The sequence below is a fragment of the Mizuhopecten yessoensis genome, unplaced genomic scaffold (assembly GCF_002113885.1).
Source record: "Mizuhopecten yessoensis strain PY_sf001 unplaced genomic scaffold, ASM211388v2 scaffold716257, whole genome shotgun sequence".
Taxonomy (NCBI): domain Eukaryota; kingdom Metazoa; phylum Mollusca; class Bivalvia; order Pectinida; family Pectinidae; genus Mizuhopecten; species Mizuhopecten yessoensis.
In genome coordinates, this window is record NW_018480026.1 from 442,072 (window position 1) to 457,004 (window position 14,933).

Here is a 14,933-nt window from a genome sequence, read left to right on the forward strand (position 1 = left end):
AACATGGCTAAACTCAAACAATGACAGATTTTCACATTGTAAATTTTTTGTGTTTTTGTCGTAGTGTACTCATGGCGACCTCGTGTCAGAATACAAGACCTAATTTGACATACATTTCCTATGTTTGATTGTAGTGAGGTACTACTGTACTATAAACCAGGACCTTAGTTAGACCCCAGTACATGTGGATAGTGTCGGCGTGATTCTTGCTTAGTATTGCGTATTATTATGTAGTAACATATGTAAATCTGTACAATCTGGAACATATAAAGAAGGACAGCAATCCAATATCAAACTCAGGTATTTACATGAAAGGAACAGGTGAGAAGTTACGCATAGTGCTTTATAAAACATTGTTCTGTTTTCGTATTTGAAGTCTTCAGAATACGTAAAGACATATAGCGAAGGTAGCACTAACATTCATTGGGCTTTTTAAAGGAAAATGTATAGTAACAAGAGGTATGAAATTGTAAATGCTATGTAGTGAAATGAGGACAGGGTATCAACTCTGGTCTGTTTGGTGACCCGATAGGACATAGAAGGAAACATTTGCAGGTTACATATATGTGCCACATCCATCTCATCTACAGATCATGTAGTGGAAAATCATCAGGCTAGGTTTTGTTATCTCCTAGAAGATGCATGTTACATATGAGGAGGCTGTATATCGGGGCTAATAGTGCAGTAGGCGTATTAGGTCGTACATATTCGAACGAATTATATGTCATCCTTTACAGAGTATTGAGTTTTTTATGATATGTGTTCCTTCTAACAAATCAACACCTTGATATCGCGACGAGCAAGTAGCATGAAGACATTTATTGCACTTCAATAGACTTGAATTTATTTGCACATAACGCCCACACAACTGACAAGGACATATTACGACGTATGTCAAGTGACACTCCGTCGAAAAAAGGGTAGGTAGGTCAGACAATATAGAAATAGGTCCTAGGCCTTGCAATAGGACCGCTTGCAAGATTGAATTTAGTCTCTCTAATTGCCCCATAGCAAAAAACACAGATCTCATATAGTTCACCTCTTTAGATCATACATTGGGATACAACACGTATATCATTTCCCCCAAATCTGAACATCAGACTGATTCAGAATATGATGTACCAATGCTGACACACATTTTGTCTAATTCAAATGTTCCGACTCAAACGTACCTGCGACATCTGATTGTGACATTCAGTCAAGCAGGCATGGCTATATAAAACCTTCTCCTTCTATAAATGTATACAAAAAGACGCAATTCAATATAAGTTATGTATCTGGTTCACATCTTTATCTTTAGTGCTAAGTATTATCTGCTAACTCGTGTTTACAGGTTACCAGATGAGAAGATAGAGGAGCTGCACACCTCTGTTTAGTCGATAGGGACTAGACATATTGACTTCAGCTTTCAATTGGTACAATGTTAATTTAGCATATCATCTTGATCATTGGAGAGTGGGCCACTAAACTCCACTAATCTACAGAAACTACCTACAATATACTAGCTAAGATTAGAGACGAAAACCGCACTGTTAAAGGAAAAGAGTTTCAGTTATATTACTGAGACAATATTTAAATACCAGTCAAATCCAGTAGTGAAGCTTAACTACGTTCATCACAAAAAATACAAACTACAAATCAATTATAAATAGTGAAATATGATAGCTGTAGTTAATACTGAAAACAAAATAGTCATTATACCATGGGCTACAAAACATGAACGTAACACAGATACATCGGTAATTGCACCTATGCAATTTGGAAACAGATACAGCATGCCAAAAACGGGTAACACTGCATGCACCATACAGCTGTTTCGTCCTTAAAGGACTCATCGGTGATTCTAGGGACCAAAATGTTGGAAATCAAAAGGTCAAAAGAGACAGGTGCGTAAAATCCCCTAATTTAAAATGAATTAAAACAGAGGAATACTGGTTAATTTCAATTGATCTAATACTGTGAAATCATAAATTTTCGCGGGACATTAAATTTCGTTTATTTCGTGGATTACAAAAATACACGAAATTAAATCCCCGAGAAAAAATAAATTTGGTATAAAATAAATAGTAGAAAATAAAAAAATCAGTGGAATATAATGTCCTTGAAACAGCCTAGTATATGAAAACCACGAAATTTTAACGCCACGAAAATAAATGATTCTACAGTATGTAAAGTATGTGTATTATGAGCTCAAAAGAAATTACTGTGGCCATTAAGTCTACTGCAAACCTTAGCGACTGAAAATACACAAGTACAGTCAACCACTTTTTATCTTGAAAATTGAACGTAATTAGAATGCGGGCTTTTGTACATTTAAAAGTTGGTTATATCATACTGTTTGCCATCAATGAATTACAGGTCAAAACGATCACCCTACAATAATATACAAAAAATACATATATAAAAAGTCATGTTTTATAATGGTATCTTTCAGGTAATTGATGCTTTTACACATTTCTATCTTACTTAAACTCCAGGAAAATACTATTCCGTCTTTGCGTATTGCAGAGTTATCTTCTCGTGGGACCAGGTATTGATTGTTACGTCCCTTGTGTGTGAGAGTAACGTCATCAATTTTTGAGAAAACGTCGTAATTTTCTCACACAAACCAATGACGTAACAATCAATACCTGCTCCCAAGAGAAGATAACTCTGCAATACGCAAAGACGGAATATAAACAGTATTGAACTACTGTTCTTTAGAATACGCAAACTCAGCAGGGGAGCTATCTTGAACTCGTATACAAATATAATGAAACCTAGAATTAAGAAGGAGAGATACATTAAAAAACCCTGACAAATAGTACAACAAATCTTGTTTATGGTTTATGTATTCGAGAGATAAAAAAATAAGCAAAAAGAGCAGAATGACTGCGAATCTTGTTTCTTTTCTAAGGGAGTCAAAATTAACGTAGGTTGTTCGTTTTGTCTTTTACTCTAACTTTTTCAAAATAAAGATTTGTGCACATGAAGTTGGTAAATACACAGCCAGACATGACTACAAGTATGTGTCGCTTTAACCGCAGTGATTTAATACTTATATTATTCTGCCTCTTGTCACGGTTAATAAAATACAAGGTATTCCGAATCGCCCATAAATACAATTACCTTTGGAGTGTTTCGGCTTGCTTGATTCACTAGCCATGGTTTACAACTTAGCGCTGAAGCTGGATCGTTTTAACACATGAGTTTAAAGCCATTTCTATAAATCATTAATACAGACAAAAACAGTGGGCTGATATAAAGTTAACACTTAGCCGTTCTTACAGTCCTGTCTTGTTGTTTTCATATGTTTGTTTGCCCAAGTACCAGGCAATTGTGCCGAATTCTACTTCAGCCTACGGTACCCTCATTACGTAGAACTCCTCGTACATCTGCTTTAGTCTAACTTACATCATTAAAGGGAAATCTGCTACTGCCTATGGGAAATCATTATGTTAAATGCCTCGTACATCTACTTCTGCCTATGGTACATTATGATGTAAAATGCTCCGTACATCCACTTCTGCCTATTGTACATTATGATGTAAAATGCCTCGTACATCTACTTCTGCCTATGATACATTATGATGTAAAATGCCTCGTACATCTACTTCTGCCTATGATACATTATGATGTAAAATGCCTCGTACATCTACTTCTGCCTATGGTACATTATGGTGTAAAATGCCCCGTACATCTACTTCTGCCTTTGGTACATCATGATGTAAAATACCCCATTCATCTACTTCTGCCTATGGTACATTATGATGTAAAATGCCCCGTACATCTACTTCTGCCTATTGTACATTATGATGTAAATTCCTCGTACATCTACTTCTGCCTTTGGTACATCATGATGTAAAATGCCTCGTACATCTACTTCTGCCTATGGTACATTATGATATAAAATGCCTCGTTCATCTACTTCTGCCTAGGGTGTACATCATGATGTAAAATACCCCATTCATCTACTTCTGCCTATGGTACATTATGATGTAAAATGCCCCGTCCATCTACTACTGCCTATGGTACATTATGATGTAAAATGCTCCGTACATCCACTTCTGCCTATTGTACATTATGATGTAAAATGCCTCGTACATCTACTTCTGCCTATTGGGTACATCATGATGTAAAATGCCTCGTACATCTACTTCTGCCTATTGGGTACATCATGATGTAAAATGCCCCGTCCATCTACTTCTGGGTATGGTACATTATGATATAAAATGCCTCGTACATCTACTTCTGCCTATGGGGTACATCATGATGTAAAATGCCCCATACATCTACTTCTGCATATGGTACATTACGATGTAAAATGTACCGTCCATCTACTTCTGCCTATGGGCCATTATGATGTAAAATGCCTCTTACATCTACTTCTGCCTTTGGGGTACATCATGATGTAAAATGCCCCATACATCTACTCCTGCCTATGGTACATTATGATGTAAACAGCCCGTACATCTACTTCTACATTCCGTATATTATAATTAACTTACATCATGACACAAATAATATAGAATTTCACGTACATCTACTTCATTCTAACTTGCATCATTAAACAAAATTCTACTTCAGCTTACGGTACCCTCAATATGTAGAATTTTTCGTACATCTGCTTTAGTCTAACTAACATCCTTTGATGAATTTTACAGTGGAACTACATTATTAAAATGAAATAAATATCTTCAATATATATAAATGCTATTTAGATATGAGAAAGTCAACTGATGGGTCACGGTCAGTGACCTTTCTTTTACCCAATTACATTACTCCTTCCTGAAAGCAACTCGGGTCTCTCTTGGTCTTTCGTTATTACAGCGATAAATCCAGGGAATCCATGAGTCATGATAATAAACATGGTTGCGCCAATAGGAAAAAGCTGAACGCCTCGCTGGGTTTATTTTAAGATTATACTTGCGTGATTAATACATTTTCATTTCTTCAAAACGAAATAGACTAAGAGTGCATTAAAGTTACTAGGAAACGGTTTCATGAAACTATTAATTCATGCTTTTCACACATACAAGTAAAGTACACTTTACGAAAACCCTATATGTCGAGCTATCTAAATGACACGCTGAACGTCATACACACCATCTGTCATAAAGCAAACACATAATATGCATCTAAGTAAATACACCATATGTATAATAAGCTAACACACCTATGTATCATAAGTACACACCATATGTATCACAAATATACACATAATATATATCATAAGTAAACACACCATATGTATCACAAACAAACACCATATGTATCATAAGTATACATACCATATATATCATGGGAAATCGCAACATGCATCCCAATAATACACACCATATGTATCATAAGTAAACAACATATATATTATAAGCAAACACACCATATGTAATACAAGTATACACATCATATATATCATAAACAAACACATCATATGTAACACAAGTATACACATCATATATATCATAAACAAACACATCATATGTTTCATAGTAAACACACCATATATATCATGGGAAATCACACCATGCATCCCAATAATACACACCATATATATCATAAGTATACACACCATATGTTTCATAAACAAACACACCATATGTATCAAAAGTAAACACATCATATGTATCATAAACAAACACACCATATGTTTCATAGTAAACACACCATATATATCATGGGAAATCACAACATGCATCCCAATAATACACACCATATGTATCATAAGTAAACAGCATATATATCATAATTAAACAACACATGTATCACAACAATACAAACCATATGTATAATAAATAAACAACATATATATCAAAAGTAAACAACAAAAATTAAAAGCAATCACACCATATGTAACACAAGTATACACATCATATGTATCATAAGTACACACACGATATGTTTTCCAAAGCAAACACACCATGTATCATAAGTATACACACCATATGTTCCTAAGCAAACAGAAGGATTATTATTCAAGATAGAAAAGTATGTTTCTAAATAAATTTTCCGAAGTTCCAATGCCTACATATTGTTTTGGCTTTATGAACCCCAAATAATATCTAATTAGATACTTCATTTTTTCGTATTTGTGGTAACTAATCTAATATTGCCAAAACACTTGTTCGAATATTATTGCAACACGATTGTGTATCCATGTATTGTATTTGTTTCAGACGTGATATTTGGTCTGTATACAACGAAGCCTCAGTCAAACCGACGAGGGAATGAATATCCGACCAAAACGGAAGAAAAATCCTTTGACATCATTCCAGTTTACTGCTCAATCCTGGGCTCGGTGATTGTGGGATTACTAGCGTACGTAATGTACAAACATTACTCGCGAATTCGGGACAAGAAGCGACACAAAGGCCACGACTTTCACGATGACGTAGAATATTCCAAAACCTCTGGTGCAGACAGTGGAGTTTTCGAGGACACAGATCATCACGGGTATAGACCATGCAAGGAAATAGGTCATCACTGCAAATGTAAGTTGTTAAGTAGGTCATCACTGCAAATGAAAGTTGTTAAGTAGGTCACCACTGCAAATGTAAGTTGTTAAGTAGGTCATCACTGCAAATGTAAATTTTTAAGTAGGTCATCACTGCAAATGTAAGTTTAAATAGGCCATCACTGTAAATATGAGGTGTTAAATAGGTCATCAATGTAAATGTTAGTTGTTATGTAGGTCATCACTGTAAATGTGAGTTGTTATGTAGGTCATCAATGTAAATACTCTACGCGTTGTTAAATAGGTCATCGCTGTAAATATGAGTTGTTTTATAGGTCATCAATGTAAATGTTAGTTGTTATGTAGGTCATCACTGTAAATACTCTACGCGTTGTTAAATAGGTCATCGCTGTAAATATGAGTTGTTTAATACACAAAATTGACAATAATCTATTATATATATATCAGAGACATCCCCGAGTATAGAAAATGAAAATTACAATGTAGCAACATAATACGTAAAAGAAATTGGAGACAAAAATAAGGTTGCTTTTTAATGCTAGATGTAGATTTGGTTGCATTTTGAACAAACTTAATGCAGAAACTGTTTAGCATATGCAGCATCAATATTACTTCACAAAGGAATTGAGAAATATCAGACTTATTTAATAGCTTAAGAAAATTCTTATAAAGAAAATGCTAGTGATAATCGCAATTGCCATTAATGTTTTGTAAACTTTGGAACTTAATTGGAGCTACCAATCATGGTAGATTATTAAATGTGTTTGCTGATACATAAATGTTAATGCATCTACGTGGTTAATTTAATGTTTTTAGTGACCGTGTTAACCATCTTGTGAGTATCAAGGGGCGTTATTTCTAATTTTCCAAGGAAACTATCCTGTATTTTTTTTAATTTTATTTTTTATATTTTTATACACACTGTTATATTTCTCTGACTGTGAATAGCAGAATTGTAGTACGGGTACTTAATTTGATTTAGGTTATTTTGAGACCAAACATTATCTTGCAAATATATAAAAAATCACATGTTGAAACCTTTTTTAAATATTAAGAAATTGCCAGCTTTGTCGGAAACGTCGCGAAATAAATCGGTAGCATATCGAAATAATACACAAAGAAAAGTTTAAACGAAAGTTTGTAATGTTGAATGCATTTCCTGCAAAAAAATCAACATACAATGACTTATTACTTCAAGATTATGCTTTCTTTCCCCGCTTACCCCCAGAAACAGTTCACACAGACAATAGCTAGGATCATGAAGTGTGTACGCCTGTTATTGACTTTGTATTCGATATATCAAGTACACCCACAATGGTTTGAAGGTCAGAATACACGATCTGTTTTTAATTATAACATCCTGTAACCTCTTTACTGTACATCACAGACAATCAGCTCACAAGAATACGGGACTTACCACAGACAAAGAAAAAAGAAATAGAAAAACACTTGGCCGTCAAAAGGGCTGGAGCCGAGCGATTGGTCGAGGACTGGAAAATTTTAGCGCGAGAATTAGGTAAAGTACAATTACATTTCTTCTCCCCTGCCTCAGAGACAAACATGTGTTATGGAGGGATTTGATGAAATCAATGAGGAAATAACGAAAAAGTATAACAGTTTGCCACGGGGTATTATAGCGATGGAAATATTCATGGGGAGGAAACACCGTTTATATTAATGTACCCCCCTGCCAACCAAATGTCGAACACATTTAATTCATGCTTCATATAATAAGACGTATTTGGGATGGACAAACAGTTTTAGGATAGAGGAAGGATTTTGATATCAGGTATTGGGTAAAAAAAATCATATAAAAATAATTCATAAATCGTGAAATTGGTCTCGGTAAAATTGTTCATGTTTCTGTGTTGATAAGGGAAATTCTTTTGTTTGCACTGTCGCTTTTACGTCTTTGCTAACATATCTACAGAGTGGTGTATACCCTTAAGTAAACAGGACATCAGCGTTTAGTAGATTGGTAAAAAACACCTGAGAAGGGTTTAAGATGGAAAGAAAATAATAACATGTCAAGTTCGTGCCTAAAATTAAACCCCTCCCGTCGTCGTTGAATGTCAGTCGCTGAACAACTTCACTTATCAGTGAGATCATCATTGATTAATATGAGATTTGTCTTTATATCTTTAAAGGTTATACCAGTAAGAAGATGGACAAAATAGCCAATAAAAATAAAGACACTCTGTCAATTGTGCAGTATCTACTATCTGATTGGTCCAAGAGCCGAACAGCAACCGTGGGCGTGTTTATAAAAGCCCTGATTGACATTGGCAGACCGGATGTTGTAAAACTTTTACAAAATGACGGGAAAACTGAAACGCTCGTTCATATGGTGTGACACATGGCATTCGTGACGTTGTGTTATTAATTTAAGATAGCTCGTGACATTCTATTGAAATCATGTACTTTGTATTTGAATGATTAACGTCAAAACGTAATCAAAATGTATGTACAGAGGGGTCTTTTGTTGGAAACATGAACATCTGAATGCCCATCTTCTTTATATTTATAGAAAAAAAACGTGTTGTTTGTTGCAAACAAACGATAATATATTATGTAACCTACCGCAACCAGCCGTTTAACATATTAACGCCTGGTTTGATATTCTTACCCATTGAAGACAATATAAGGACGGAACGTAAACGAAATTCATAAACAGAAGGGTCTATATTTAATCATGTGGCCAGCAAGATCAAGTCAACTGTCACTGCTACAGATATATTTATTTCTTAATTGTATGGAGGATTATATATTAAATACAACCAACAGACATTTAACAGACACCGGATTTGAAGTTCTCATTCAATTTGTACATCAAAATCAAAACAATATCTAACTTTAAACCCACGAAGTAGACAGAAAAAGACTGACAAAATCAAGTCTGAAATTTAATCATTATTACAAGATAAGCTGGCCTTTCATTTGTTGTAAGTTATACCTCTGTGTAGGTATCGTCCACTGAAGCCCAATCAAGTTTTATCAAGCCATGATTATTAAATAATAAGAAATCCTGTTATATGCATTGAATACCCTTGAGCTTATACCTATACAAGTTTCTTATTTTCTGCAACACATGAATGCTGACAGTTTCAAGTTCGCTAGTCGTTAAAATGATGCATACTACATATATGTATTGGAGTAGTTCTTAAAGAGCAATGTGTTAAACTATCGCCATTTTCGCCCCCTATAATGAAGTAGAATTTACAGCGAATATTGATAAGATGGACGTAACTTACTCATATATATGATTGCACCTTTAAAATTTGGTAATATTTATCGTATGCCAGGAAGTTATTAGATATTTGTGTATAAATAAGATATAAGGGCAAAATTAACGCTTTGTGACTACGGATTTTAACGGCAAATAGCGAACATTTAACTGGGCGAAAGTTTCCCGATATACGTTGGTTGTTAAATGTCCAAATACGTTTTGGCTATTTTAAGGCGTTTATACTAACCAGGTATTCTATTATGGTATTCAGCTTAATCTATAATTGGTTAATGCACCCGCATTACCAGGTCAGGGTATGTATAAATTCTATGGTCTATATTGTTGATAGTCCTGCGTTTATTTGTCAGTATTCATGGTATATTTTTTATAAGATGGAAAATCGCAATTACAGTTAGAGGTGATCGTAGTAAATCCCCAATGTTGTGGAATTATGTGGCGTCGTGTGTATAGTCCCAATGACATCTGCTTCAATGTCAGTAAAGTTACCACGATACTTGGTCGTGATTTAGTGTTTATAGTCCCAAATAACAGCTCTAATTAGGTAAAAGTCCCACTATGTTTGGTCAGAAGATTTCATCCATTGTCCCTATTACAGCTCTAAGTTTGTTAAAATCCCCAAAACGTTAGTCATGATATGGTGTTTATAGTCAAATAACAGCTTTAAGCTGGTAAAAGTCCGACAATCTTTCGTCAGAATATTGCATCTAAAATCGCAATTACAAAACTCCCCAAAAGTTGGTTGTGATTTAGTGTTTTATAGTCCCAATAACAGCTCTAAGTTAGTCAAAGTCCCAAAATGTTTGGTTATATTATACATGCACTTGTAGCGATTATCGTGCGCACGACAACTGTCTAAGTCCCATAATAGTTTATCATAAAATGATATATGGTGTGTGTGTGTGTTTGTGTTTGTATGTGTATGTGTGCAACAAAGGTATTCTAATTGGACAATATAAATGCCTTGTGACTTTGATATAGTCACATTCTCCAGTATATATAACGTTAACAGTTTATTCCTTTGTTAAATTGGTTAAAGATATATGTCACACAATCAATATATGATTTGTGATTAGGTTATCTCCTTTAAACAATTAATTACAATTCTTAATCATCAAAATACTACCGGCTCGTTTGTATTATTACCGTCCGTCTTTGTTCTTCTATTCTGGTGTTGACTTTTCTTCAATATGTACTCGTCATTTTTATATTTGTTGATAACAAAAGGTAAAACATTGGAAACAGTAGCACATACTCATCTTCAAAAGACTTAAAGTGTTTGAAGTAAGCACGGACTAAGTAATACCTATAGTATTTCAGTCAGTCCCGTGTTTGGTTAGTTCTTCATATTTGAAATTGTATAAGGTCATACTAACCATAACTGTGTGACCGGTATAGGAGCAATATATGTGTACGCACACGTTCACAAGATAGAAATGATGAACTGTGTGAATTCACAGTTGGTGCTTTAAAAAACGGGCACACAATGTATTTGTTAAATTTCATTTATTTCCGAAAATGTAATATACAATTGTGTGAAAGAGTAGTCTGCCTTATCATGATTTGAAAAACTAGACCTTAAATCCAAATTTGATGAACTTATCTGTTTCAAGATTCAAGAGTATAGCGTTTAGCATTGTCTCGATGAAATGTTCTGATGAGTTTTCGATATAAATCAAATCTACACCGATGAAAATGTTTGTTTGATATTGTCGTAAATTATTTCATGCATTATGTTGATTTCATTGACTTGATATTGTGCGGCTGAACGTGTGTTAATGTTTGCATGTTATTTTCACTTTGTTACCCGTCTTTAATTTTTTGGGTCATTCCGTTAATTTTTCAGACTTTCAAATTATTTGCACTGCAGAAAATAAAGGCTCATTTCTAATATAACTGCCATCAAAATAAACATATTCAAAATTTAAAAATGATTACTGAAACGCGTCTAATAAACTAAGGTAAATAGACAAAAGTCAATACAAGCGTAGATATCTGTTTTGTTGGATAAGCTTCATCCCCGATACTCCAGGAGCTACGCTCTCTGCAACCCTGGGATATGTCATACATGTAGCAAAACTAAAGGCGCCACTTTGTTGATGAGACGAGAAGACTAGTTTGATACTTTGATGTACATCAAAAGAATCCCTCGGTCGCGTAACGGTAAAATTGAGTGGTTTTGAAGTCGGTTGTCGCTTTTCTGTAATTTTAAAGGCCAAGGTACCAGCCTAGCGATTGGTCAAGGTTTTTTTCTTCAAATGAGACCAATAAAATTGCTAGCTGCGTGTCATCAAATTTGCTATGACATTGTTCAGGGGTGCAGAGAGCGAAAGAAAATATTATACCTGGATTATTTCATTTTACATTTATTAATAGTGAAATTACACACGACTGTTCTGGTTCATTGCTTACCTCAAATCCAGTAACGTAAAAACGCGTCACATTTCTTTATGATTAAATTAGGTTATTGAACATCAATTTGGACCGATGGTGTCATTAAAAGTGATTGATTAGAGTACAAGGATATCTCATTCACTTAAAATATGTGAAGTGGGGTTTCCTTTTACTGTCATCATATATTGCAATTATTTTTGTTTTCCAATGTTTCACGTAAATTTTCAAAACAAATTCTTTAGAAAAAGGGCAAGTAAAACCAAGGTGATAACGATAGATGAGTTGGAAATAAAACGAGGGCGTTATAACGAGGGACATTATACATATAACGAGGTTTTACTGAGTAAATTATGATTACATATACGAAAATATAATAAACTTACCACAGACTTCATACAACCATCTCAGTTTCATGTATGTCAGTTTCCATTTATATTTTGAAATCGATATTAACCGCTTTAGTAGTAAATTTATGAAAATTTTCAAAACCCGTTTTTGTGTAATTTCAAAAATATATTTCACACACAAGTTAGTTTGTTTTATTCATTTTTTCAACATGACCTGTTTCCCCCTATATTTCTTTACAGTATTTACCCATTCTCCCTCTTTTTCTTTTCTTTTCCCCTACTCTTAACAAAAATAGTAAATTTTACGAATTATTGTTTTGTGTATGTTGTATTAGGACAGAACTTTTGTAAACAATTTGTTTGTTTGAATTATGGGTCTTTTAAGACAATCCATCATAAATGTTTCATATAGATCACAAAATTATATGAAAAACTGAAGCTGCAGATTTGCCTCGTTTTCTAAAGATGAAGTGAGGCAGATGTTGGAACTGGTAGCGGTAACCATAAAAAACGATTGTATTTTTTTCTGTGAAAAGTCATATTTTTTTCCTGATAAGTTTACGTTATTTTACGTTACATTCTGTTTCTGAACTGCTTTGACGAGAATTCGTTTTCGAAACTACTACCTTGTTACTATGGTAACAAATTTGTTTGAACGTTTGATGTCAACAGAAGCACTGTAAACGTACACATTTTAGCGAGCTCAAATTTTAGCGCTCTACCGAATTATCCAGCTTATAGCTTGATGAATTGTTGCGCCCACAACATCTGCAATAGAAAAACAACATACAGGACCCCTTCTTGGCGCAGTCATTATTTAGCGTAAAATAAAACGCGAAAATCGCTAAAATAAGACTACTGCTAAAATATGTACGCCTACAGTATAATAAGAGCATGAGTAGAGTATATTGGCGTAAGTTATACTAGAGTACTTGTTTGAGTATAAATGTTGTACTATTGTGAAAGTGCCTGAAAGTTCTGTATAAAATTGTATGTTTGGCACCTGTTTAAAACGGTTGCTTTTAGTGTGATAGCAGTATGTTTGGAACTCTTACAAGTATGATAACAAAATGTATGAATCTTTGTCTGATTAATCTGTTCGTATGATTAAAGTGTGTTAGTGTAAATGATTATTCATTTATTATACACAATAACGGTATGCTAGTTGTATTGGTTTGGTTACGACTTTGTGAGTATGTTTGTTAACTTAAATGACTTAAGTACATATGTGACGCGCGATATTGTTATGTATGGTAACAGTAAATATGACGTCAGTGTATCTAAACACGTGATATTTGTATGCATAGTAACAGTTTATATGACGTCAGTATATATTTGAACAGTTGATATATGCAGGGTAACAGTATATATAAGACCACACTCATTTTCCTACATCTTCACTAGTTAGATCATAATCACGTGGATGTCTATGCTTTGTGCTATTGACTCGGTCTTACTATTTTTAGAAACATCGGGTTAATATTCATTTTATGACGTCGTTTCAATTGTGACGTCACAATGCTTTATGCCAAATGCAAAACTTTCTTCCATACAATTTTTATACGTTCCGTCTCTTTCAATGATGAAAACATTATTAAGCATCTAAGATAACGATTACAGACTTTTATTTCGATGAATATGTGGTTTTATGGACCTTGGAAAAATATACTAACCTCGTCTCCATCTCGGTCAATATCACTTTCCGCAATTGATAAATATGAATTTGAGTTCCTTTTTCATAACATCACCTTTTTTACTCAATATCTTTATATGAACAAGAAATAAACCTAAAATAATTATTGTGCCGAAGAGCTGGAATATAGAATTTTATTACAAAATCTGACCTTAACGAGTTTTTTCAGAATACATATGAGAAGCAAACGTTATATTGTTGCTTACATAATTATTTTTAAATTCGATATTCTTTAAGTAACCTTTACATTTGCTTTTTTATTCAAACATGTATTTGTAAATGTTACGTTTTTATCGTTAGGATGACATTTTGAAACGTATTCGTAATAATGAATGAGCTTAAATATAAATATGAAACTTTCAGAAAAAAAAGATATAACAATGAATTTTGAAAACAATTGTCCTTTTTCAGTAAGAATGCCTGTATGTGATTGTAAGCTTGACAACAGTAAGTAAGAGACGTATGGATGAATTGTTCTAAAATGGCGTACACGAGGTGCACACTGTTGACATGTGGTAAACAACATTTTTGTCTGCGATACTCTCAATCGTCTTTGAAGTCTTACCTTTGTTTCTTTCCATGTTTCACTTTCTTGTTTTAATAAAAAGATACTGATTGTTATCTTTTGTTGTATCATTGTTTTGTGTAGTTTGTAAAAACAAATATTACACCGAATAGCGCATCCTCAATATCCAGGGCTTACGCTCACTTTCGCTCTCTACACCCATGGAATATGTCATAGCAAAATGGAAGACCCGGTGTGTGCCACCTTGTTTATGAGACAAGAAGACTAGTTCGACC

General features: G+C 34.0%; 1 protein-coding gene across 1 annotated transcript in view; it reads left to right on the plus strand.

Moving 5' to 3' along the window:
* The window catches only part of LOC110442388 (tumor necrosis factor receptor superfamily member 16-like), a 46,965-nt gene extending 32,202 nt beyond the window's left edge, over window positions 1-14,763 (plus strand). The window contains exons 3-5 of the mRNA XM_021485972.1: window positions 6,156-6,470; window positions 7,842-7,970; window positions 8,602-14,763. Coding sequence (XP_021341647.1) covers window positions 6,156-6,470; window positions 7,842-7,970; window positions 8,602-8,807 — 650 coding nt within the window. The 3' untranslated portion in view covers window positions 8,808-14,763. The remainder of the gene's footprint in view (window positions 1-6,155; window positions 6,471-7,841; window positions 7,971-8,601) is intronic.
* The last annotated feature ends 170 nt before the right edge of the window (window positions 14,764-14,933 follow it).